General features: G+C 36.5%; 1 protein-coding gene across 6 annotated transcripts in view; it reads right to left on the reverse strand.

Annotated features, from left to right (window-relative positions):
- Nucleotides 1–27,345, reverse strand: part of ANKRD28 (ankyrin repeat domain 28) — a 130,645-nt gene that overhangs the window by 26,765 nt on the left and 76,535 nt on the right. For 5 of the 6 annotated variants that reach the window (XM_065051446.1, XM_065051447.1, XM_065051449.1 and 2 more), the window contains 9 exons: nucleotides 21,090–21,160; nucleotides 18,025–18,225; nucleotides 17,178–17,265; nucleotides 12,682–12,824; nucleotides 11,140–11,352; nucleotides 4,060–4,138; nucleotides 3,489–3,603; nucleotides 2,988–3,070; nucleotides 624–687 (listed from right to left, as the gene is read on the reverse strand). In XM_065051446.1, coding sequence (XP_064907518.1) covers nucleotides 624–687; nucleotides 2,988–3,070; nucleotides 3,489–3,603; nucleotides 4,060–4,138; nucleotides 11,140–11,352; nucleotides 12,682–12,824; nucleotides 17,178–17,265; nucleotides 18,025–18,225; nucleotides 21,090–21,160 — 1,057 coding nt within the window. Of the gene's footprint in view, nucleotides 1–623; nucleotides 688–2,987; nucleotides 3,071–3,488; nucleotides 3,604–4,059; nucleotides 4,139–11,139; nucleotides 11,353–12,681; nucleotides 12,825–16,961; nucleotides 17,066–17,177; nucleotides 17,266–18,024; nucleotides 18,226–21,089; nucleotides 21,161–27,345 lie in introns of those variants that run through there. The other variant, XM_065051451.1, reaches the window with a different exon arrangement.

The following is a 27,345-nucleotide window of genomic DNA, read 5'->3' on the forward strand; positions in this document are numbered from 1 at the left end:
TTGAAACAAAAAAAATGAAAATATCAGTATCATGGAGTTCTTGTGTCCCACAAAGTGTATCATGAAATTTATTACCCAATTCTTCCAGGCAATTTTGAGTAGCTGCTATAGAAAACCTACAATGCAATAACAATAATCAATATGGATCACAACTCAAGTGATGAGCAAGTAGTTCTGACTACTTCATCCACCTAAATTCTGGAATTTAACTATGGCCTTTAATTTAGTTAGATTGATCTTTTGTTTATGTATTTGGTAAAAAAACATTTCCCAAAGTTGCTGTTCTCCACCTCATCTCCTACAGTGTTCTTACCTGGGCATGCCATCGTTGAATGCTGTAAATTCTAAAAATGATATCATCATCATCCATGGGGACTTAAAATTCAGTTCATCCCCAAGAATAAACCTAAGGTAAGACCGATGATATTGGACACTGTACTCCAATAATTAATTATTGAGCTGAATATTTATTTTTATTGATTGTCAATAGAATCCATCTTGAAATTATTTTAATGTTTACATAAATTCCAAAGGAAAAGGGCAGGAAAACCACAAAGAATAGGAACGATCAGCAATTGAAAAAAGAACACTAAATATGAAAGCATGAATACTTTTTTACATACCCTCCAGCTGCAGCTGCATGAAGACAAGTCCTGCCAAAGTCATCTGGTGTGTCAATGTCAAAACCTACAAAGAAAGCAATTTGTAAAATCATTATGTAACACCACCTTTCGCAAAAATGCTGTCATCTACTCTTAAGAGAAATGCTTGCTAAGCAAACTTAGCAGCTACTTGCAAACTTAAGCACTGAAAATTTACTTCATTTGAAACACATCCTTGCTATTTGCAGTATTTTGAATAACAGGCGTTCAAGTGAAACTGTAAGGGATCAAGTGAAAGACAATTAGCTGCACTGAGGCTATATTCTTTCTTATACTATTTACCTGCTAATATTTCTGTGTAATGTAGTATTGAATATAAAATATATGAAGGTAATAGGAAATTTTAAGAATATGCTAGTATTTATCAATGTTATGCAGAGATTTAGAGATTTTTTTTTTTTAAATAGAGAGGGGGACGTCAGCATCACTAAGTCCAGAAACTACTTAAATTTAATCCTTGCGTTTAGGTCTAGTTCCAGAGAAAGAACTTTGTTAAGCTAGACTGAAGGCTGTAAACAGCAATTACTTACAGAGGAGAACTTTAGAGGTAGTTTCCTATTCCCCAAATGTGTGAACTACAGAACTTCAAATTTGAGATCACAAACTTCAACTGTGCAATTCCATATCTAATAATATATTTTTACATGAAGATTACTATTTAAATCAGGTTTCAAAGCTATTTTTTTTTGTTTGAGAAAATTACTGTATTCTCCTATGAGTCTTGCTCTTGTGTAACAAAACTTACTAATTACACCTCCAGTTTCGGTACTTTTGCCTGGGAATGCTTTTCTTCCTCCCCTGCCCTCCCCTTTTTAAGAATTGTTCAACAACAATAAACAGTGAACAACACAGGATGTCTTATTCAAGAGTACTACTATTCAAGACTGTTTTCCTACTCCATATCCTCCAAAACATGGGTTTTGTATGCGTCACTATGTTCTCCTCCCATTTCTATAGGCAGTGACACCCAGCGAACCATTTAAGACAGTTTACCAATCTGATTTGAAAAGCAGTCTTTGATGCCTTCCCACATCCCTAAGTTGCTTGTCTTCTTAAATGTCATTCAGTACTGGGACAATGCAGATTAACATGGTGGTGGTTGCTTCCTCTTCCTTTTCCCTTTCCCTTCCCTTTTCTTCACATGAATACTGATGAATACTGACCATATTCTTAAAGTCCTTATCTGCTCCAGGCTAGATTTACATCCAAGGTTGCTCAACTCATGTAAAAGTCACAGAAACCACTTACAAGTCTTCTGCAGGGATTCATTTCCCATACTGAATCTTCAGTAAAGACACAGCCAGCACAGCACCATGTGCAGACAGGTGAAAGAGCCAAGGTATTCCTCATTTTGAATGCATCCAATTGAAATATAGTCAACTACAGGACAGTTCTTTCCTGGAATGAATCCTTGCAAGCTTGTCCATGACAGGACAGTGAAATAAAAAGACTTACCGGTGGTAGTTTTAGTTATATTCTTTGAATTTTTCTCCAAGGCTTCCCTAGCACACACAAAGTTGGGGAAGCAAATTCTTTTTTCTCCTTCTCCCTCCAATCCTCTGTCCCCCACTTTTTTTTTTTTTTTTTTTTAAAAACCATGAAGTGCCTTCACATAAACGTAGAACCATTTAGTTTCTTCTGTTCCTGAAGCTTCCACAATTCTTCCAGACAAATCTACTATCTCAGAACTGCAATGGTTCAAAGAGCTCAGAATTCACACCAGAGCAGCCTCTGGACAAGAAGGGAAGTAATAACCTGACAACCTTGCCCAACTATGGGGAGGAATCAAACAATGAAAGCAAAATGCAGTTTGCATTGCATTTAATTAACAATAAACCACCAATACCGCAGTTTCTTAATGTAGCAGTTCACAGACTTTTGAGAGCTATGAGGTGCCCACTATAGGAAGAGACAGGAAGAGACTAATCTGTGCTAAGCCAAAAACATCAGGGAAGGGAAATGGAGGATGCTCAATTAAGTAATTTAAGACAACATTAGTCTTTCTCCCTGAAGTTGCATTATGGTCTGAACCAGTCATTCCACCTCTATGGCCAACTTCAAATGCACAAACTCAACATTTAAAAAGTTATAGATGCACTATTTCAATTTGATTTTTTTTTTTTTTTTTTGGGGGGGGGGGGGGAACCTTCTGTAAAAGTTTGCATTCACTTTAAGTATAAACTGTCCATTAAAAAGCAAGCAGGCTACTAGTAAACTACAAAGATTTTTGTGTATTACTACTAAATTAAGACTTAATTAAAAGTGATTCTATGGAACAAAAAACAAACTACAAAGCAGTCGTAAGTTTTTTAAAGAGTATCCTACCTGATGAGAGGAGCTTTCTGCAGCAGTCTGAAAATCCACTTAATGCTGCCAAATGGAGAGGAAACATCCCATGTATACCCCGCCTAAGATACACCATAATCAGGTATCACAGTTTCATTACAAATCAAATGAAACAAACATGACTATGTGCTAAAGTGCATGGTGGGTTCAGCAAACCACCGAATTAGCATTCTGAGCCTTAGGAAAACTTCACATATTAAATGCTTTCTTATGCTTTCTAGCAGGATGCATTAATTCAGCACAGGCCTATTGAAACTTTCAGGTCTTTTACTTCAAATACATTAGAGGAAAACCTATTCTCTTTTTGTGCAAATTGCAACATAGTGTGTAGCCTCTTAAAAGTATAGTACATGATAATAGACAAACCACTTCCTATTTCAAGTTGAAGGCCATATTAAAAAAATCATACTAGTCTTGTTAATCTAATAAACACATTTCTAAATTCACTCAGCTTGCATTCATGTCAGTAAAGTTACCTACTTTGCAGTGTCAGCACCACTCGTAATCAGAGTGTTGATTAATAGCTCATGGCCATATCTAGCTGCTATGTGCAAAGGAGTATTTCCATTCTTATCTTCACAGTCTATTTCAGCTCCTACAATAAAAAGTGATTACTAAGTACAAATATATGTAGGCATACAGGTACTTTTGTCAGAAAAACAGCATCAAGGATAATTTAAGCAACATTAATAACTGTTCATGAATAACTACTTTGGATTTAAAATCTATACAGCTTTCAGTGGTATTTCGTATTAATAATAAGCAAAATAGGGAGAAGAATTTTGTGATGTAACCATACGGGACATACTTTCTGCAACCTTGTTTATGGAAGTGAAATTAATATATTTTTTCCTGCATTCTGAAAAATAGATGGTTTTTCAATGTAACTTATCAAACTTTATAAGCAGATATGCCAGACTATCATTAACTGACCTACTACTTGACATAGGATATGAAAAAAAAAAATCAGTACATTGTTATCAGTACAAGAGGAGGAAAATATTCATAATATTGGAAAGCTGATGACAAAACTACTCCCTCCCCTTTTTACCATTTTGAATGATGGTTTGAGATCTTGAAAATCTACCATGGATTGCTGTCATGTGCAAAGGTGTTTTCCCATCTTTACTCTGGAAAATAAAAAACCAAAACAAAACAGTGTTTACTTACGGCCAATGATAGTAATCCATCAGAACTGACAAAAAAAAAAGAGAAGAAAAAGGACATTCCTTTACTTTCTTCTCTCTACTCCCTCCCTTAAATTGTTACTATGCACTTGTACTAGACGGATGCTGGAAGTGACAAGTCAACGTGACATGCCAAGCTTTTCCAAAGAGCTGCTCTTAATCACTCTTCCAGCTGTGAGTGACAACTCAGAGATGCCCACTCACTCACACTTATGCCTTTAGGATAATCACTCTCAAGAGGATGCTGACAGCACAACTTTAGCAACAAGCCTGTTTCCAACTCTCCCCCTGCCTGAGTTTGAAACAAAACAACGCTTCTTTAAATTAAGTTCTTTTTCTTGAAAGAAAACAGCTATATTTATTATAATGCTAACACGTATTAGAAGACAACACGTTAAAAAGCTCATGCATTTCATGGAAATTTCTGCAAAGTAATATTTTTGAGCAATTTATAATATACCACAAGTAATCTTAGGGTAGAACTACTCAACCATAAAAGGTACTATACATTTGACACACATATCAAATGTGCACTTAGTCATTCACCCAAGTAAAGATGCCCTTCAAGCAGGCCAACAGTAATACATAAAAGAATTTAAATTTTCCAACAGCACAATCTCAGGACACTTATAGAATCAGTTTTTTCTGTTATTTTTACTTCAGGATGACTTTTTCCCTGTACTTTATCATAGGTAATGGGAAAGCTTTACTGAAGAAAAAAGTTCCTACAAATGCACACAAAAAATTGCAAACATGACACTCAGAAAATAAAAGCACTCTCAGATGCAGACAGACACCACACCTTTAAACACTGGCTTTGGAGAACATGAAATGTTCACAAAATGTAAAGTTAAAAAAGACAAAGATGGTAAGGGGAACATACAACATGAACATATGGACTGAAATATGAATTGTGCAAAAGTGCAAAAAATCCAATCTTTCCTCTTCCTTTGGAACCAAATGGCAAAGCTTCTATGGACGTGTCACTGCAAGTCTGCTGGAGACCCTTTCAGACAGAGTTGGATGTGGAATTTCTGGTTGTGTCACTGCACAGAGCAACATAGGCCACCTAGAACAATGTGATTATGGGAAACATTGTCTTCTCAGATATAGATGAAAGAAATAAAATACTTGATAACGACAGCCAAGTTATCTCCAGATGTTTCAGCTGGCAGTTTGCTTTGACCATAAATAATCCAAAAGATGCATCTACATATCCATAGTAGATGAAAAAAAAACCCACAAAAAATGGGGTTGAAATCCACTTGAGGAACTGGACAATCGATTTTACTGCTGTCATTGGAGGCCTTAGAAAAGGCCAAATAAACACATCATAAGCAACAACTTCCTCAAGCTATCTCTATGCTCCAATTTTCTTACAAGGAGAATTTTTTTCTAATGTGTACCTTTCATGTTTCCCCAGTTCAATCCTACTCTCTTTATCCAACAATTAATATTCTCTGTGTCCAACTATCTTCCTCTTTTAAAACAATTGTTACACATCTGATGCCTCTTTCCCTCACTTTTCTCCTTCTTTATGTTGAAGAATCAATTAATTTAAAGAAAAATCATCACATAAAATATGCTTAGTTGCAGTGAGTGACCAAAAGCTGCTTTGGTAACTAACGTTCTAAACTTTAAAAGGGGAAACGTTGAGAAAGTAAGGAAATAAATTAGTGAAGTAACAGATGGAAGAATTTAAGGGCTCAAATAAAGAAACCTGCAGTCTCACTGGCTCAGATATGCTTTATTTATATCTCAAAGTAAGGCTAATGAAGGGTAGGAAGATGGACCAGAAAAAAGTAGATTCAAGTCTCACTGAGCATATTAATAAATTACCTTACAAGGACATAAGAATAACCTAGGGTGACAGAAAAAGAAGCTCCAAATAATTTTCCAGTTGTAAATGAAAAACCACAGTACAATCAATAATGGATTTTTAGATTTACTCTGTTCAAATTTACTTAAAAATACATTTAATGTATATTTCGAAGACAATGGATTTGATTATCCACAGTGCCTCTCTCTGGTCTAGCAGTCTCAGGTTCTTTTGCAACCCAGTAATAACATAACACACAATTGTACATCAACATATAAACACAAAACAGGTATAAAACTAAATGAAGGTGATAATTTCCACGTTGAAGCTGAACTGAAAGGATTGCATTCAGAATGCCCTTCTTAGACATCATCCCTTGGGAAGGATATACACAATCAGAACCAGCAGTCAAAGAGTTCTTTAAGCAATGAAACAGCAAGGCTCTACTTATTGAGCAAAGTACTGTTTCCCGAGGTACCAGGAGGCTGGATTGCATAAGCAAGGAGGTACCTTCAAAACTTTTGCTTTCATTTCCCTTTTTTATGCCTTTAAGGTCTTCTATCTAAATATTAAGTTAACTACAGCTGCCTGATTTTGCGAGATCAGGTAGAATCAGAGCATATGATAGAATAGCTATGGGCTGCTGATAACTTTTGTTCTCTTTACTGAAACTTAATTAATTGTGGTAATATGACAGAAATCACCCACATCCCCTATATCATTAGAGAAAACATACCACAAAAGACTTAAGATCATACAAAATTTGCTAAGAACAGTAATTGCTGTTAGACAGAATTAACACATGGCACAAGGTTTTCTATCATGTGATTACTCAGATATTAACTGTACTCTGACTACTGAGCTTTACTGGGCGTCGGGGGAAATGTGGGTCTATCATGCCACAGTATTCCTCCCAGTGAAATCTCCCCCTAGCAACAATTCTTATGTTCTAGTATCACCAGTGGAAGTAAAATACTTTTTCTATTTAGGTCATTGAATTTTCAAGCAGCAAGGGGCCCCATAAAACAATTAATACTGTCCCATTACATACTCATTTCAATGGGTTCTTCCATGCATGGAAACTCTGAATAGTGAGGAGAGACTGCTGCAGTAATGAGCAGTACTTAACGGGATTCACTGTTCTACAGTGCTATATGGATGACAACAAAGCTACAAAAACAAGATCGGAATGACATCCTCTGCCTGCAGAGGTGATAAAAAGCATATAACATATTTCTAGTGTTCCATTATCACAGTATCACAGTATGTTTGGGATTGGAAGGGACCTCAAAAGATCACCTAGTCCAATCCCCCTGCTGGAGCAGGAACGCCTAGGTGAGGTCGCACAGGCACATTTCCAGGCGGGTTTTGAATGTCTCCAGAGAAGGAGACTCCACAACCTCCCTGGGCAGCCTGTTCCAGTGCTCTGGCACCCTCACTGAGAAGAAGTTTCTTCTCAAATTTAAGTGGAACCTCTTGTGTTCCAGTTTGATCCCATTACCCCTTGTCCTATCATTGTTTGCCACTGAGAAGAGCCTGGCTCCATCCTCATGGCACTCACCCTTTATATATTTATAAACATTAATAAGGTCACCCCTCAGTCTCCTCTTCTCCAAACTAAAGAGACGCAGCTCCCTCAGCCTTTCTTCATAAGGGAGGTGCTCTATTCCCTTAATCATCTTTGTTGCCCTACGCTGGACCCTCTCCAGCAGTTCCCTGTCCTTCTGGAACTGAGGGGCCCAGAACTGGACAGAATATTCCAGATGTGGTCTCACCAGGGCAGAGTAGAGGGGAAGGAGGACCTCTCTCGATCTACTAACCACTCCCCTTGTAATACACCCCAGGATGCCATTGGCCTTCCTGTCCACAAGGGCACAGTGCTGGCTCATGGTCATATTATCTTCTGCAACATATTCCCTCCTTGAGGTGAGGTCAGTATCCACAGAAACGCACAAGCACTTACGCTCCGTCTGCCACCAAGAATGAGAGATTTTCCCTTTTGCTCTTCCCACTAGTTCATCCACAGCAGAAAATCCTCATTAAGTTCTGGCTACTCTGCACCCTGATTACCATCCACACCCACTCTGCTACCTCTAAAACCACAGAAAGGGTTGCACACAGGAGGGAACTACTGAATCAGATTACACAAGCAACAGAATTATGATGAAAAATAGATCTTATAATAATTTTAAGAACTACATTGAAATTCAGCCTCAGTATTTGGAAACTAAACAGGCTTGGTGTCAAGAAATACATAGTAAGAATGCTCTGAAAGCATCCCATTTTAAATCTACCAATTATTCTTAGCTACACAAGGTATTTTAATTCAATTTCCCTTTGCTATTTTTTAGGGATAGTTCTTCTGATTAAATCCATGATTTATCGTTACAGGTTTTTCCAGAGAAGCAGAGGTTGACTTAGAAACAATTTTATTTTGCCTCAGTTCTTGCACTTTTCAAAGAGCAAGTGGTAAGTTTTCATATACAAAGTAAGGCTGTTCACACCTTCTGGTGCAAATTCATGGGTCAATTTCAGTCATAGTGGTGTAAATCCACAAAAATGCCACACACAAAATTACGTCAGAGACTCATGTTGGTACAGAAACAGGGGATAAATGCTGCTTTCAAGCTTTAATTGCTTAAAATCCCTACGCAACCCTACTTGCTTAATTTTGCACTTAACAGTTTTGATACTTACCCAACGCATTTTAACTCCAGCCAACCCCTAGCTAAAGATACTAGCCCTTTCCACTGCAAAGACATTTTCTTCTGAAGCAGGCTAACTTCATTACTCAAAAGTTTACTAAGCTCTTAGACTTCAGCTGAAATTCTCAGCTCTCTGATAAGCTTCAGGGTACATTTCCCAGCCCCATCACTATCATGTTTCAGAAAAAAATGTTTCTCTCATGTCAGAGTAAGCTTAAGAGAAAACCTGGGTTTACCCATACTAAATCTTCTAAGGATTTTTTTTTTTCTTTTAAGTTACAGAAACAGACAAATCTATACTTTGGATCCTGTAACTTAAAATTGAATGGGAGGAAGCAACAATACATCTCTCAGATGTTTAAACTTCTTTTGTCACCTTCAAGCAAGAATTCACCCACATTACAAACTTCAAAGAATTCAGGGACTTTGCCAGTCACTTTGAAGATATTTGCCATTCTTTGCACAATTTCTAAGGTTACTTAGTGTTATAACTGACTAAGTGTAGTCAGTATCTACAGTCTATACCATATGTAAAACAAAGATTCTTATTTTAAGTTCAAAAAGAAAGATTATAGTAATCTTTAACAGTGTTTAAGTACCCCAACAGAATGTTGGAAGTTTTACATTTTCATTCCTAACCTACAATTAAGGTCCACTTGAAAAGAAAGGGACAAAAGACCTCCAACCACCATCACTTGTTGTACCTCCTTCTGAAATGAAGCCCCCTCCCCTTCTTTCTTCTACATCAGAAATATTCACAAAGTCATGAGCCCTTGGAGCCCAGCATATAGAAAACCAGTAATTCTTTGCTTGGTAATATTTATGTTTCTCTTCTGTTCTTATTTTTTTTTAAGTAACATATGTACATAATCATTAGTATATTTAACATTGTGGGGTTATTTTCATGACGGAACATACATTACTGAGAAATGATGTTTCAAGAATGTGGGACAGAAGTCAGCCCTGTAAGGCTAAACCCTCAGTCATACCCAGCCTGGGACATCAAGCAGAGCAGAAAACTGCCAACAGACTGTGACCCGTGTATTTTGGGACAAGCTGGCAATAAACCCTGTAGCACAGCTCCTTACTTCTCCAGGGCACTTGAGAGACGAATTTTTCCACAACTGACTTTACATATGTTTTCATTAAATGAGTTACATGTTTAAATATATATAAAAGCGAGCAGTAACATACATCTAACATTTTCCACATAAAACAGCTTATTTTTAAATTACTCCCGAATTTTCAGTGGGCTACAGATTTTGACCTAACAATTTAAAACTGTGTTTAGAATTAGTTGGCTAAAAATCAGTGTGAATATCCTACATAAATTAAGCCACAAACACCACAATTTTAATAGAAATGTTAGCTATTCTAATATTCACGTCTTACCTAGGTTGTACCGAAATTCGAGTATAACTCTATTAAACAGATTTATTTATTTTAAGAAACGAAAGGATAGGTAATTCTCTTCCTACCACATGTGGGTAACAATACAGGCAATTAGGTATTTTGTAAGAGGAACACTTGGACTCTTTATATCACACACCTATTTGACACTTCCCACCAGTCTGAAACCTTTCAATATACCTCTTCCTGCCACTGAATATTTCTGAACACAGTTGAGTATTCATTACTAGAGTAAAAATCAACTTAACACAAAACAGGAGGTCTCACATCTCAAGACCTTACCCTACACACTTGAGATTATCATAAAAGATGTAGGTGATAGTTTGCTTTTATGCTTTTGTGGATTAAAAATCCTACCCACACAAACACTGGGCTGTAAGGAATATTCTGCACCCAAAGACTTGTGACCAAGCGGAGATATAAAATGTATACTGACTCTGTTCACTAAGTTTTGCTGAAGTAATTAAAAGACCAGCTGTTTAAGACTTTCCACTGGCCTAATCCACTTACCTTTCTATTATTAATACATCCTTCACAACTCTTCCTTATTAGTCAGATTTTAGCATCTTACATTATCGGCTTGTCAACTGCTCCAGTAATTAGGCTGTTCATACACATTTCTCTGAAATATCCTTTATGTCATTAATGCTGCTTCATTATAAGAAAATCAAGTTATTTTGCATTTTTCCATATGATTTGCCCTTACTCATATGGATAGACTAGGGAAGACAAATTATGTGTAATTTTGACGTTAAAATATAATCAAGATTGACCAGACAGTATTGTGATCTTTCTTCTTTATCCTTTTGGGCTATTTACTACTTCCCATTGAGGTTTTCAGATCCAGATCAAGTTCCTTGAAGCAACATACTGGCTCATTTTTTCTACTGTACTTCTCATGGAAGAACTCCATCAATCAATGGGAACTTCTAAAATGCTACTGTAAGAATTATTTCGAAAAATTACCTCTGATAAAGATGTACTGCACCTTTAAGAGTGGATTCACCTACCTTCATATTCACATCTGCTCCGTTACAGACCAAAAGCTCTAAACACAATGCTCCATGTGTTGATGCAGCAGCGAAGTGCAAAGGTGTAAAACCTTTCTCATTCATTTGATTTACATTAGCACCGCAGTCTATGAGTTCGTTCACTACAACATCTTGCCCATTGTAGCAAGCTACATGGAGGGGTGTATTTCCATAGGCATTTGGTTCATTCATCTACCAAAGAAAAAAAAAAACCAAAAAGATTAGTTAGTAGGCAAAAACCTGTATTACTGCAGCATGTAATTGTGACAAAGAAAAATGTCATATCATGAGACAACTTCTTTGCTACATTTTGGAACTCTTCAAATCTAGAATATAAAAGCAAGTACTGGATGTAGTGCTTTGATCAACAAGTGTGTACCAGGGAAGAGTCCAATTGCTCTACAAGTGAGCCAAACTCCTCCTATTGTCTCCGCACCAGTTTCCTGTGTGCAGCTTGACAGAACACACATACGGAAAAAACGTCAGTGGCAATTTGCACAGACATTTGCGGGTTTCCATTAAAAACAGAGGTCACAGGACCTGAGTCTCACCAGAATAAGTTTTAGGCATTTAAATTTAGAACTCCTAGATATAGTGTGTTTATACAAACGCAGGCAGACTTCCCAATGTCATTTAGAACCTGCAGGTTGAACATAACAGGAGTTTTAGTTATGAGCTACTTCTGAAATGCAATCACATGCTTCACTAATGAATTACAAGAGGTACCACTGTTTACATCTCCAAGTTAGAAGATATAAAACCACATCTAAACCAAACAAGACTCTGAAGTACACAGAAGTATATGTTTTACTTTTTGGGGGGGGTGGGGAGGAGGGGAGAGGTACGCAAAGAGGCATGGGAACGTACAGAAGTAGAATGTGTTGTTGTGCACAACACAATACTGAATTCTGATCTCCTTCCCAAGATAGATCTTTGGCAGCATTCTCCAGCTTTGTAAGACTAAAATATGATGCACAATCTTTTACAGTTTCACAGTGTTTTGTTAACACACTTCTACATGCAGGTACAGTACAGACTTTTATTTTGTTTTGCGTTTCAATATTAATATGGCCTTCCTTACTGCAGTACTGAAGTTTCTCACAATTTTTAGTATTTTTCAAAACTTACATGGTGTAAGAAAGTCAGTAACATCTATATTTTACAAGTAGCTGAAGCAAAAGGCTTTAATTTCCTGCAGTTCAAAAAGGATTGTGTGGCAAAGCTAGGAACGGAATTCCTATTTCCTGAGTTCCAGTCCAATGAACTAAGACTAAGAAATACCAAATGAACAAAAAACCTGTTAAATACAAATTTATTTCCAAATAACTGTGCAAAACCTGCAGTGCTCTTAAGTTACTTGACAGCATGAGGTTTTCTAGCAAAAAAAGCATGTGAATTAAGATATTTGGAAATACTATTTTCACTATGCCATAACCTGCCTCTAAACAGTGTGCTACAATACTAACGAGAGCATTTTGAACAACAAATAAACACATATGACTCTATTTCAGTCTTCCTTACATCAACTCCAAGATCTAGAAGATATTTGACCACACTGATCATCCCACTAGATGCTGCAGCATGTAAGGGTGTATATGATTTCTTGTCTTTGCATGTCACTTCAGCCCCATGGGCCACAAGTAATTTCACAACTTCAATATGACCTAGAAGAATAAAGACAAAAAGAATGAAGCTGCATTTTATATCAACCAGTACAAGTTTACAAACTTAATAACTGTACCATTGTTATTACACAAACAAACATTATTCATTTGCACCTTATCTAGAAAATAAAGAATTGTTCTTGCACTCTAGTTGTATCATGAACTATAAAAGCAACATCAAATATTAATCTCCGGAAGAGAGTATTTCCACATACCCCCTCTGATAAATCTTAGTATTTATACTTAATCTTAGTATTTATACTGCAAATATAATCTTGTATATTAAAAAAAATAAAAAATCTTGTCTTCTGCTGACACAGGAGGATTTTTTTTTGTAGATTTGAGAACTAGAGAGGTGAAATAACTTTGTAATTATTAAACATCTATTGCAAATTTCTGTTAACAACATGTGAGAGAGAATGTGACTGTTGGTCTTCCACCTTCATCTCCACTGCAAATGTGCCTATTAAGGTTTTTAAGGCCTTCAGCATAAAATTAAAAAATTCACAAACATTAAAAGAAGAAAGTATTATATTTTTAAATAAAAATATATTACTCCCCCCCGCCCCAGTCCAACTTCTTTTATTTGGAAAGCCTCTAAGGTACTGACCCAAATCACACTGGATTTAGTAAAGCTCTGCTTTCAAAACTGACTCAGACTTTTGAGGAACTGTTGGCTTTTGAAAGCATCAACTATTGTCCTAAGTCCCTGGGAGGAAACTGCCAAACAAGTCAGTCACTGAAAACACAAAGATAATCACAACAAATGTCAGAATAATAGACCATGATAGATTTAGTGCTCCACCTCTGCAGCTGACCCATACAGACAGATGCAGAATTCTTCATTTTACCTTTCAAGTGACACCTTTACCTTAGTTAAAAAGTGATGAGGAGCACACTAAATACTTATGCTTATCCCGTCAGACATACAAGTATCAAATGCAGCCTTCAGTTTAAATGCTTCATAAAAAGTGAGTCTTTCCTTTTGCAATGACTGAGAGAATTTGCAAAAGTTTCAACAGTGTCCACCCAAAGGAACACAGACAAAGCTGTTCTGATAACCAGTCACCATGATACCCATTTTATGCTGCATGCCCAATAACATACAAAATAGCCCTCCTCGAAGCTACACCGACCAGAAACACAAAGAGTTTACCAGTGCAATGTGAAGTGCTGAAATACTGCACTTCTGAATTACTTCAGTAGTGAAGGAAAGAAGAGAAAGAGAAATGAAAACATGATATGCATCTTCTGATCCAAACATAACAGGACAAGAATGAAAACAAGCCCTATATGAGAAGCAGAAGTCCAGTAGGTATTGAAAGCAGTGAAAGCAAGAGAGATGCTGAACAGAACAGTGGCAGAACGACTTTAAAGAGAAATAAAAGAAAACACCAAAAAAATCCCTGACCTGCACTGAAAAGGCAAGCAGCGATCAGCGGAAGACACTGAAAAGAGAAGCGCAATGTACTTGAAGCGCCGAGGAGACACCTTGATCCACTGACACGCAGGGATGGGATGAGATGGGATGGAGTCCCTGCGAGTCGCAGTCTCGCAGCTGGACAGCAATGGAGCCGGGGTAAAGCAGGAAGGAAGGGAAACAATGGATATAACCCTACAAAGTTATTTATAGTAGACTGACGAAAAGCATAACTACTTTTTTTTTTTTTTTTTCCTATGGTTGTTTTTAAATGGTGGAAAAGCTTTAAGGCTTTCTTCAAACAATTGGAGCAGTGGAAAATGGCTCTAAGTTGTGAAAGAAAACGTCACTTTTTTTTTTTCCTTGTTGGAAAACTTTTAAAAGCCTTTTCTACTCTATCGTCTGCAAGGCTATTCAGGTTGATCAACATCAGATAAATTACATTTTTCCCACCCAAACACTGTTCATTAACAGAGTTTCCTGTTAAAAGCCCATGAAATAGGCTTGATGGAAATTAGCATAAATGTAGCCTATCTCAAAAACAGAAGACTCTTCCCTCATCTAGGTGAGCACAAGCCAGAAAACATCTCTGTCTCTGCCATCTCATGCACAAGTTTCATTCAACAACATTTTGTAAATAATAACCTTGAGCAAGGTGGTTGGACAGCCTGTGGCAGACACTGCTTTGCACACGTAAGTAGGTTACAAAATACTAATACAATATATCAGAAAGAACGTTGGATCAATAATGAAGACTGTTCCTTAACTTGTTGGTTTTAAGGACTAGTATCAGTAGCTGAAGTGAAGTATCATACAGCTTCAAATTATGTTAGAGTATTAATACTGTGACGATCACTTCATAATTCACCGGCACATTCAGTCTCTTCCTCTGAAGAGAACTCAACAGGGTCCTGTTTTTCTTTTTAGCATTTCGCATATGGATGTCACAGCCTTATTCTACATTGCTACCATATTATTTCAGACCTGTGTTGTCAGGGACATAAGACTGATATGAAGTTGGCCCGAAACACAGAGCTGTGCAAAGACAACAGTTACTAATTCCACTTTTGTGTGAATATGGGTGTTTGTGAGAAGATAATTTTTATAACTGTTGAGATGTTTAAAATTTTGCTTCCACTTTTAAGTAACTGTTTCCATTTGGTCTTATGTGGCAAGACTGGGAAATATTGCTTGGATAACTGTAACAGCTCCAAACCCATTATATAGAATACTCAAAGCCATAGAATCATAGATGAGAAACATGTTTAATTAGCAACCTTAAGTCTGTTTTTAAGAACCAACCCCAACACATACACATTGCGAAGCATTATGCGTATTTGTAAGTAATTCTCTCATTCATAATCCTGAGCACTAATAGCAAACTACATATTGAGGGGCATTTTGCCTAAGATCAGGCCTCCAAGGCAGAGATGTCAGACTTGGAGATGTCAACATAATGAGTCCATGTAATTTCCCAGTTTATGCATGTTTATTTTTTTGTTTGATACCAGACACAGTATAATTAGTTTTTTTACTTAGGGAAGGAACAGTATTGCTCCTTGTACATTAACTTAAATGTTTGTCAAAAACACCAGGTGCTTCTTTATAAAGCCTATATATAAAGCTTTTCACCAAGACAGTCATTCCAAGTAGTATTTTCCTTTTACAACTGGAATAAAAACATTCACATCTTTAGATCACCTCGGCAAAAAAAGCTGCCATAAAGAATCTGACCACATTATCTTCCTGACTCTTTTTCTCTGTAAGTTTTGTAAGATGGTATCTTATATACAGGTATGTATCTTGCAGAGAATTCAAAAATTCAGAAAACGCAGACCATCAAAACAAAACAGAAAAAAATAGATCTAATGAAGTTTTATTTCCCCATTTCACCTTCAAAGAAATTCCCAGGCATGCAGATTATTACAGTACCGATGCTACTGCTTTTATTTCTTCTCCCTCGGCTGGGTGAAATTATGAAGCAATAAGCTAAAACACTGAATAACAATCAAGATCATGGAATCATCTCAACTGGCTTCTTCCTGAAATTGCAACTGAAATGTAATTGTTCATTGCTCACATATAACACACACTGCATGTGTTCAAGGACATTTCTAGACATATCCTGGAATTTAAAAGATGCATTATGTTTGTTGGCTTCTGAACAGGTACAACGTATTCTGCAATGATAATCAGCATTCACATGTGAATTACTTAGAAACACAGCAATTAGCCAGAGCTAAGGAGTCGGTCAATGTCAGCCAAGAACTCTTAATCTGCATTTTCTGTTATTCACCTTCCAACAGTTTATATTGCTCATATTTTAAATGAAGCTTGAGATACAAAGCTCTACTATTTATAATAGATATGCTAAACAAAACCACTCCTACCACTTAATAACTTGAAAGTCTCATAAAAGCCAAAGAAGTACTTCACTCTGACAGTACTGCCAGTGCATTGATCAGCACCATGAGAACAATAATTATCCACTCCTGGAGTAAGAATTGCAAGTCAGGAATTTGGAGTTTTAGAGATGTGATATTCTTCTTTTGAAATACAATTCTTAAAGCTGGTGTAACAAGCCTTTGTTTCAGGTGCCCCTTGTATTAATTGCTTACTTTCAATATAGCATTACTGCAAAAGTTTTCTCCTATCATTAGACTCCTGCTGACGGAGCAACATAGTTCCTTTTTTTTAAAAAGGACAAAATTACTCACCTTGTTTTTCTTTTTCCAACAAATTGATTTTCTCAGCACAAAAGCACATTTACAAGGCCATTTGGAGTACACTAATAAAGGTTTTCTGGCAGAAACACAGATAACCTCAATGTTTATAATGTGAATGTTTTTCCTAGAAATACATAAAAACACTAAACATAAGGTGATTTAGGTTTTTTACTACCACAATGGTAATGAAATGAAATACGTACATACCCATATATGCTGCCCAATGTATAGCTCGCCTGTCTTTCTTGTCAAATGCATTAATATTGGCCCCTCTAGACAACAGTAAGCTGACCATCTGAGATAAACAGAAAGAAAACAAATCCTCTATTAATAATGGAAAACTGCTTAGACAAAGAAAATCATTGGGGGTGAGGAAACACATGCACTTTCAAAGGATTTAAATGTGTTGTTTTCTGAATATTCCAAAAACTTTAAAAAACTGGCTGCCCACCTTGGCAGCAATAATCAAGTGGCTGTAAGAAACACAGAATTCAATGTCAACAAAAACATTTCCAAGTTAAATACGGCAAATCTGTGGAATCTTTGAAATGTTCAGGTCATTACTAAGGGATTCACTAAAGGTAGTCACTAAAAGCAATTTGTCTCCAGTCACATATACACAATTACAATAGGGATGCCTCAGCAGTCATATTTCAGGGTTTGAAAACTAGTGAGTTAGAGCTTATTGCATGCATTTCCTCCACACTTCAGTGACAACAGATTCCAGATGTTTACTATCTATTGAACAGAAAAATATCTTCTTTTTTCCATTTTCAATTTATCTATTATTATTTTAACTCCATTTAACTCAGGCAAATTTGCTTGTCTTAAGAAAGGTGAATGCTGTAATAACCTTCCGATTAAATGATGTAAACATGTATTTTTCACAACCATTCTGTACACAGATGCATACAAAAGTCAATTCAAATACAAGAGGAGTTGGATTTTTTGAGGGGATGGAGGAAACAGTATTTTTTTAATCAAGAAACTAAACATGAGAAATGTGAGGGACATAAGGATAAGTGGGAAACAAGCTAAGAAAAAGAACTCTTACCTCAGCATGTCCACTGAAGGCTGCATGATGCAAGGCCGTCCTGCCTGCTCGATCAGACACATTTACATTGCTCAGGAGAGGCACCAAAGCTTCAGCACATTTCACAGCTTTGTTTGCCGCTGCTATATGTAGAGGTGTCTGCCAGTTTTTGTCACGAGCATTGACATCTGCTGAATGCTTTAACAGCACCTGAACAGCGTCCTGAAAGCATTTACAAAAACAACAAGCCACTGAATAAAGATTTAAATGCCAACTTTAAATTCAAGGACAGTATAATAGAATAGAACTATTTGCAATTTGTTCTTTCATAAACATCATCTTGCATTTTGGGATTTGTGCTTTACCATAAATCCAGATTTGGGGACGTTCTCAAGAACATAAGCAATACACTCCCCACAGAATTCAACTGAATCAACCATTTCCAGATCTTTGATCCAGTTCATTAAGCTGGCTGGCAAATTGTTTTGTCACTACAACTAGTTTTCAAAGCTCAATAAACCTCCTTAGGATTCCTTCCATTGCTAGGGATTAGTAAAGTACTATGAACTCACAATGCATTTTCATCAATTTGCCAGGCAAATGGCAACAAGAGGAACAGCTTATTAGATGTATATTTAGAGAACCAGCGATAAAACAGAGTGTGGTCACAAAAAGTTTCAACATATACTGTTGCAAAACTCCCAAAAACCATTTCAAAATGTTGCACTGAATTCCACCTCACAAAAAGATTATTCATTTCCTTTTGTTAAATGTATGAGCTGTGAAAGTTTGACAAGTAAGACTGTAATTCTTAAAGCAAGATGCACAAATCCCATGAAAATACGTATACACAACTGGAATGCATTAAAAAAAAAATCTGTTGGTCATGTCAACATGACAAGGAATACTGCATTTTACATCAGCTCTGTGACCTTCCTACAATTTACTAATTGCTTTCAGTGACTTCCAACTCAAACTCTGAGCACACAAATAAATGGTTGGCACTTCCAACTTAATACATGTTAGCAGGAAATTTTATGGTATAATAGCTAAGTATTATTCACAGCTACGAGCAGAATGTCAACTAACACTTGATTCTATTGATTACAATAAAGTATATTTAAAATTCTTCTACTGTCAATAAAAAAGAAAATATGAACATAAAAGTGAAAATACTGCATTACAGGCTTGCAATTTAAAAGAGAAACAGAATATCTCTTCTATTGTCTAAGAAACTTAAGCAGATTTAGTACCTACTACTTTAAAAAAATCAATATTTTGAACTTGTGCCTTTTTTGAACCAAGTATTAAGAAAAACCATAACCAGAAGAAGGAAAGTTTAGAACAGTTATTACCCTTTTTGTAGATGGAAGCACCATAGTACTAGTATAAAAATAACATATCTTGTATTTTTATGTATATATGCATTAATGAATTTCAAGAAGTAGTGAATTTGCTTAGGGTTTTTTTTTTTTTCTGGCAAAGTACACCAGACACACAAATATAAAGGCCTGGAGTGTAACCTTCTTGACATGAAGTTGCTTGAACTTGTGCTGTCAACAGCTAAATCTATAATTCCAGCTGCTTTGGAAGTTTCAATGCCCTTGTTTAATTGCAGCTGTCCCTGCTTCAAGAGTGAGTCCAGATGTTTTACGGAAATACTTATCAAGCACTTTTTCATTACAGCTTTTTTCATCTAATGCCCCAAACCCACGTATGTCTGTGAGCTGGAAAAGAAGTGCCTACATGTACCAACCATGTATGTGGACTCCCATGATTTACTGTGTTTATAAACAGAAAATTCTGACAAGCACCTATCATTGCCTTTGCGCAATCAGTCTGACTGTTTTGCATGTGTTGTTTGCCTTTAGTCAACAGTTTTTTTTAAATCTGACCCATTTCAAAAAGTATGACCACAGTTGCATTTCTTGAAGTTATCACTTAGGTGCGGTTTGTCTACAGCGCTCCACTCTGCAAGTTTTACTGATATAAGGAGCTTTTATTGTTCCTCAGCTCTGGAGGATGCAGTGTTTGGTTCTTTGGGCAGCTCCCAAAGGAGCCGTTTAAAAACACCTCAAGAAGAACAAATAGCATTTGGGAATAAGGCACCCTTCGAAGATTCATTTTCAAGCTCTGTTTTGAATAACACAATCTCCACGTAACTTAGCTATTAGTGCTGGTGACAAAATATTATGATTTATCCAGGGAATTCAAAAGCAAAAAGGCTTGTTTAGATAGTTTGTGGATCAAATACTTTAAGTTCAACACTCATCAAAACCAAAAATTCAATTCCATCTTCTCAAACAAAAATGTACATGGAATGTTTAAAAACCATTTTTTTCTAGACATACTGAAATGAGCATCAGTTTGACTCAGGATCTCAAAGGAAACAGTTTTGCATAAACTTTTCCACATAACAAGCTCAGCATTTCTCCGTTTGTTTTGATCTTCTACAGGCATTTAAAATTTTTATTAGGACATCAACAACCAAGGAACAACAGCAAACTCATTTCTTACATTACTATATCCTCACAACTGTGTAACTGGTAGACTTCAAAACACTTTCTACATATTTAATTTATAACTTCTAAAGTGATTTTCAATACTATCATTACTCATTAATTGCTTTAAAAAAAAAAAAGTTTGCAGGCCTTACAGAAGCTTTTATTTCTTCAATGCCTGAACAGACAAGCATGTAAAAAAACTAAGAAATGCAAAGATCATGCTGTAAAAGCTGTACTAAATCTTGGTTCATCTCTACTTCCTTCATGCTGAACCATTCTGGTTACCTTAAAAGAAGTGAACTGGACTCGAGAACCCTGCATGCAGAAACCACTGTTAAGGAAGTGGCAGACAGCAAAGCTCAGAACTGGAAGTTTATAGTTTTCCCTCTTTCTTCCTACTCAGGCACGTGCCCGAGAGGATATACACACACACACATACTCTCAACAGGTTGAACAAATTGATGCAAAACTGTTCTGCAATTCCAAACATTTGGAGTAGTTTCACTTTTTAAAAACTGAACAAAGAACAGAAGGTAATTTGAGATTCTTATTTTAGCACAAAACAATAAAAAAAAAGCATACCTCACTGCAAGATGCCACAGCTCTGTGTAAAGGAGTCAACCATTTGCTGTCTTTGGCATTAACTCTAGCTCCTGTAACAAAAAATAAGAATAATAGAAATTTATTATATATTTACAGAAATACTTAAAATATTTTCAACTACAGAGGTAGAACTACTGGAAGACAGTCTTTTCTCCAGCTGAAGTCCACACTTTGATGAAATTCTTTTAACATTGCACCCATAATACTCTTTCATTAAACCATACTCATCTTTTAATACCAGCTAATCTTTTGCACTTCCAAAGGCACAGAAAAGACTGTTTGGTAAGAAAGACAGACTCCTTGCCTTCATTCAGCACCAGAAATCTACCAGAAATCTCATACTTAGCCACTATAGTTGAAATGCTCCATTAAAAATTGAGGGTATATAACCTTAGCTTTTTCATACCTTGAGTGGAAATTTAGCCATCTCTATTCGAAAAGTGCTGAAATTTTACAGAGTTGTGATAGCTTACACAAAAGTGTTATGTTTTTGGAAAAATAATCTGGAAATGCTGTTGGAAAGAGTTCACAGAGCAACATATGATATCACACAGTAACATTACTGCTACATGGTCAGAGCTTACTAACTTCTCAGGCTAAACATAGTATTGTTATGTCAGAATCGACTTTAATTTTTTCTATGCAAAGAACAGAAAAGGGTAGAAGGCCGGTAAGACACAACCTGTCAAACTGGCTGCTGGTCAAGATGCTCAGCTGAGAGACAAGGTATTTTCATCCAAGACCTGCACCAGCAAAGAAGTCTCTCCCAGTCCAGCTGAACAACCTGACCAAGCAACATAGTCTGTACAAAATCGTGGTTGTATATACTAAGCAAACAAAAAAACTGAACTCAGTTTTGCAAGTTAATCAGTTCCTTTGAGGTTTAAGAATGCAACATGGAAGCTGATGTTGCATCCAATCTCCCACTTTAACACTGGGTCTTCCAAGCATCAGATAGAACTTGAGGTCTAGTTACTGGCTCCAATTTCAGGGATCTCCCTCTTATGATATTTCAGAAGCTTGGGTGTCAGACTATTTTCCAAGTTCAAAAGCTTTGAAAAACAAGTTTGAACGAACAGGAAGAAAGTCCAAATCCACATGAAAACCCCATAATCTAACAAGAGTTTAAGTGCCTTAACCTTATAATAATAAATATGTACTTTTGTCAACTATAATACGGACCTAGTGTACTACACCATATCACGTATCATTACGTAATGTACTGTATCAAATTCTGCACAGCACTCAAGCAAAAAAAGAATTTGAGGATCCTGAAAGTCACCAGAAATGTCTTAGGATTTTTGGTAATCTTTCCCCAAAAGACAATAACCTGAATGGTCAGTAAGTGAGATTCTAATCCATGTATTTAAAATGTATCTGCAATTCCTGATTGTCTGGAGTACTGTTAGTCACACTTTGGTTTTAGGAGACAAGACAAAGGCCAAAATGGTACTCTAAGCTCTACCTTACTTCATGTCTACAGCCAAAACCCAAGGAATTAAGACTTTCAAAGTCTGATTTCCTATTTCTAATTTACGATACAAATGTCTATGAAGTGTTTTAAAGGAATTCAGGGAGTTACTAGGTCACTAATCATCACCCTGATTTTCCTCAGGAAAAAGCATTTGCAAGATTTGAGATCAGGTCAGATCCAGCCAGGTGACGAAGGCTGAGACAAGAGAAGCACCAAGACCAGCAGAAGGGGAGAAATGCACGTTCCGACTCCAAGGAAGCAGCAGTTACTGAAGCTCTAGGGAAAATATGCTTAGAGTCCAAGCTGTGTTTATAGGTTTTTTATCATTCATTGATATCTCTGGTACCTTAACAGCCTAAAAAATGCATCAGAAGACAACAGGAATAAATCCAAAAAGATACCATACAAAAGGTTTTCCCAGTGGGTAAGTTAATCAAACTTGCTAGGATTAAAGGAAAAGAATATCTGAAAGTGTTTGTTGTTTTTGGTAAAAAAGGAAATCAGCATCAGCCAAAGAAACACCTAAGGGAATTTGATGTGATATCTAAAAGTAACATGGTCCTCTCAAAAGAACAAAATGAACACAGTATCTGCCCCCAGGCCATAAGTGACCTTCCACCCAAAGAAGCAAGAAAGCCTAGGTCTAGCACATCCCACACTTAAAAGAGTGTAGTATGTAAATGCTAAAATAAGTTAACTTGTCAAATGCACAAAATATTTGTAGATTCTCTGACAAAGGAAAGAAACAAGGCTGATTTTTGACAAAACACCTCAGTCTGTGATGGACTTACCTAAGAACGAGCCACAAAGCTTGTTTTTCCCCCACAACAAACAACTTTTAAAGGAGTTCCAAAATTGTTAGAAAGACAAAGTTTTAAAGTAATTATCAGAATAAGTATACTACCACAAATGCATATGCACTATTAATGTGGGAATCAGGAGAACTATGGCTCCAGATATGTTAAACAAAATAATATTTTAAATTAACATAGAGATACTTCCCCCTTAAATTTCCACAAGAAGGCATGCTGCCAAGAATGATTAACATTCCGTAAAATAGCTTCTCCAAACAGCCTTGTATCTGAGGACATAATCCCCCTCCAGGCTGTTCTTTACTCCCTAGCACATGATTTGGGGAAAATATTAGCGTTACTCCCTCCCCCTTCAGATGCTCTCCACAAGACATAAAGCCCCCCCTCCTACCATGCAACAGTGAAGGAGTTTACAGCCTCCATCCTCTTGGGTTAAACTCTACTCCAGATCATTGCAAATAAATGTTAGAAAAGATATTACGGTGTTACTGAAAATCTTTTGCTTAAAGATGATTTGCTTCGTGGTTTGCTTAAAGACAGTTTGAACACATGTATGTACATAATTCACTGTACAACACCGCCAATGCAATATTATCTCTGCGGAGCTCAACCTGCTGACATGTTAACCAGGGCATTTCTCACATTTCAAATACCTTCAAATGCCACTTATGCAGCAGCTTGCTCTTTCAAAGCACAGTGCAGCATGTCTGTATCCCCAATTTGTAAGAATAAAGCAAACAACTAAAAACCCCACCTCACTGGATCTTCCAGACTTCAGGGGGCTGGTCTTAACATGTTTTTTAAAACTGCTCAAATATTTCATTTGTTTCATGTAAAAATTCTCATGTTTCAATTCTTTTAGTGCCGTAGAGCTTGTAGGAAAAGGATTTGGGGGCTTGCCAGAGATATCAAATCCAATACTGCAACACAAGTACCCATCATCTTTGCTTGAACTTAAGAACTGATTAAGACATAACACTCTCCTAAAACTGCACTTTCCAAACAAACCAACTTATTCTTCCATGTTGGTGCACTAAACTGAAACATCTTCCGTTTCATCAATAGCTTTAATAGTACAGCCTAGTAAGTTTACATATCTAGGCAAATATGAAAGCAGGATTTATGCTCTGCAAAAAGGTGCGGGATGGTGGGGTAGAGAGAGAAGTATTGCGTATTTTTCTTCCCTCCTCCTTGAATCTTATGTTTTATTTTGCAAAGTTGTATTCACAAGACTGACAACTAGAAAGAGGTGTTTAATTTAATAAATCTAGTACAGAAGCTACTGAAAATCTCAGTGAAACTCAGTGGTGCTTACTTTTAGCAAATTTATGTTCCAAGACACATTTTCCAACTTGATACAGGCACTGATTTACAGAATGATCTTGTAAGCTTTAATTATATCGGTCCATATCTGGCCATCACATATTTAAATGTGCTATTAGCCACCAATACCTGAATGTACGTTTCTGCAATTCAGTTGCTGCTTCATTGGTGTCAATATCCTTAGATTTGAGTAAGAGCCGGCATCTCAACCACCTCTTGGGTAGGAAATGCTGCAAGGAACAGCCACACGCCTCCTCCTTCATCCATAAAGTGCCACATAACTCTATAGAGCCATGTCGCAGCTCGTCACCTCTGTGTTCCCCTCCTAAGAACTCTGGCTGTGACTCTCCTCCCGAGCTACCCAACACCAGAACTTGTCCTATTTGTAAATGTCCTTGGACGACTAATGAGCACAGCAGTTACATTACTTCTGTGTCACTAGTTGAAAAGAGATTCAGAAAAGAAATAACAACAGAACTGACAAGACATTTTCATCTTTACTCGCAGTACTGACTTAAGTACTGAATTGCCTTCCACTGTTCTGTTTGTAGTCTGTATTTTTAGCCTGTCAAGGATGGTATTTTCCTTTGTTATTGTACAAGATGTGCTAGCGGCTGAACAAGATCATAACATAAGCAAATAAAGCAAATATGTTTTCATTCACATACACAATACAGACTCTTTTGAAGCTCTGAAATGTTTATTTAGGAGTAAAAGATGTAAATAAGATCTTCAGATCGCATTTTTAAAAAGCTAACAAACTTTATCTTAACTAATATACTGAAATAATTTTAAGAATGATCTTTGCAGAAATTAGGAAGACCCGAGGTATAAATCACTGAGAGTAACCAGCTGGTAATTAGACTCTATTTAGTTATTTTCTTAAGGGCTAGTATTAGCTTAAGAAGTTTTTCCACCTTTTATCTAGGGAAGATGACCATGGAAGTACTTAAAGTGGCAAGCAGAAATTCTCAGACTACACTGGGGAATGAACATGTGGAGAAGAAAACTTTTCCTTAGATAGAAAAATATGTGAACATTCAGGAGGTGGTACAGAAAAAGTCTGTAAAATAAAAAAAAATATTTGAGATATTAATTGGAGCAATCAGTAATAGAAATCCAGAGTAATTTCCTACTGAAAACTTGGGATACTTGGAAAATTTTTGCTGCAAAAATAATGAATAAGACCATACTGAGAGAAAACTTCTTCCTATTTACAATGCATAGTACGGGATCTACAGAATAGTGAAAAAAAACAAACAACAAACCTAAGAGGGACAGAATTGGAATATCTTTTGACCAGCCACAACTATGCTTCAACAGTTTTTATTGGGTTAAAAACAAAACAAAACAAAACAAAACCAAAACAAACACAAAACCCCAAACCACATGGAGATACACTGGCCACAAACAGGAGTAAAACAGGAGTAAACCTACAATCCAGTCAAATCCATCCTCCAGAATTTCACTGCTTTATCAATATAAGAAATCCATTTCATTTCAGAACTACATAGTTCCTGCCACATCTCAGCTACCACCTCCTCGAGCTTCAGAGAGAAATGCGAGGTACTCGGACTCCTCAAGCTACTGAACACTTTTACCTTTTCATAAGTCAGCTTAATTTGCTCTCTGCAAAGAGCAGAGCTACTTTCTTCACAGCAACTGTTACTGCTGACAGAGGGAAGTTAAGACAGCTCAAAATAAAAAATGGCAACCAACATCATTGTCAAAAGAAGAGAAAGCAGCCAAAAGACACAGTCACTGTGAAAGGAGACCCTGTGAAATGCCTTTGGTGTGTGGGTACATCTGCAACCCAAATACAGGGACCTTCATGCGGTTGTTATTTTTGCAGTGATGGCCTTTCAACAGCTGAGCTGTGTGACTGCCATTGCATGGACTTTTAATACTTACGTAGCTTCAGAATTAGATGAAAGAAACACATGTAGAATAAAGTTGGAGGGTCTTTACTATCCTCCAAAATCTGTTATTACTGTAATGATAGTTTTCCAGTGTCAGCACAATTCTTACTTTTCCAGCTGACCCAGAGGGAAAGCACAACAAAAACTTGCGTGCTGCCAAACCTTAATGAGGTTGAGTTTAATCACATGCTCACGTACAATGAGCTCCATGCAGTGAAAATTTTGGGTTAAACAAACAGAAATGTGTTGTGTTAGTAGTTAAGTATCAATCCAATATAGTAACTAAATCTATTCAAAAGAAAACAACAGATAATTCAGATGTTTATTTTCATGAATTACACTGATTTCAGTGAAAGCGACAATAGCCTGTATGGAATTTTAAAGAAAACAACATGAAAAAAGTTACTAATCAAAATAACATATTCTGGAATTACACAAGTCTGTCCTGCTCCTCACACGTCACTTGCCTGCAGAATAAACTCTGATGGCATTTAAAAAACAAAAAGTAGGACAAACAGAAAGGATGATTTTTTTTTTTATAAAGCAAAAAGCTTCAGAACAGTTCACATGCAGGACTTAACTGAAAGAAGAGTTTGATTTTTTTAAACAGGACTTCTTGGAAAGAACAAAAAGTTGGACACTCATTTAAGACTTAACTATTTTACTTTTCTACTTTTCAGTAGTTTGCCATCAACTACTTATACAAT

Source organism: Columba livia, chromosome 2 (genome assembly GCF_036013475.1).
Source record: "Columba livia isolate bColLiv1 breed racing homer chromosome 2, bColLiv1.pat.W.v2, whole genome shotgun sequence".
Taxonomy (NCBI): Eukaryota; Metazoa; Chordata; class Aves; order Columbiformes; family Columbidae; genus Columba; species Columba livia.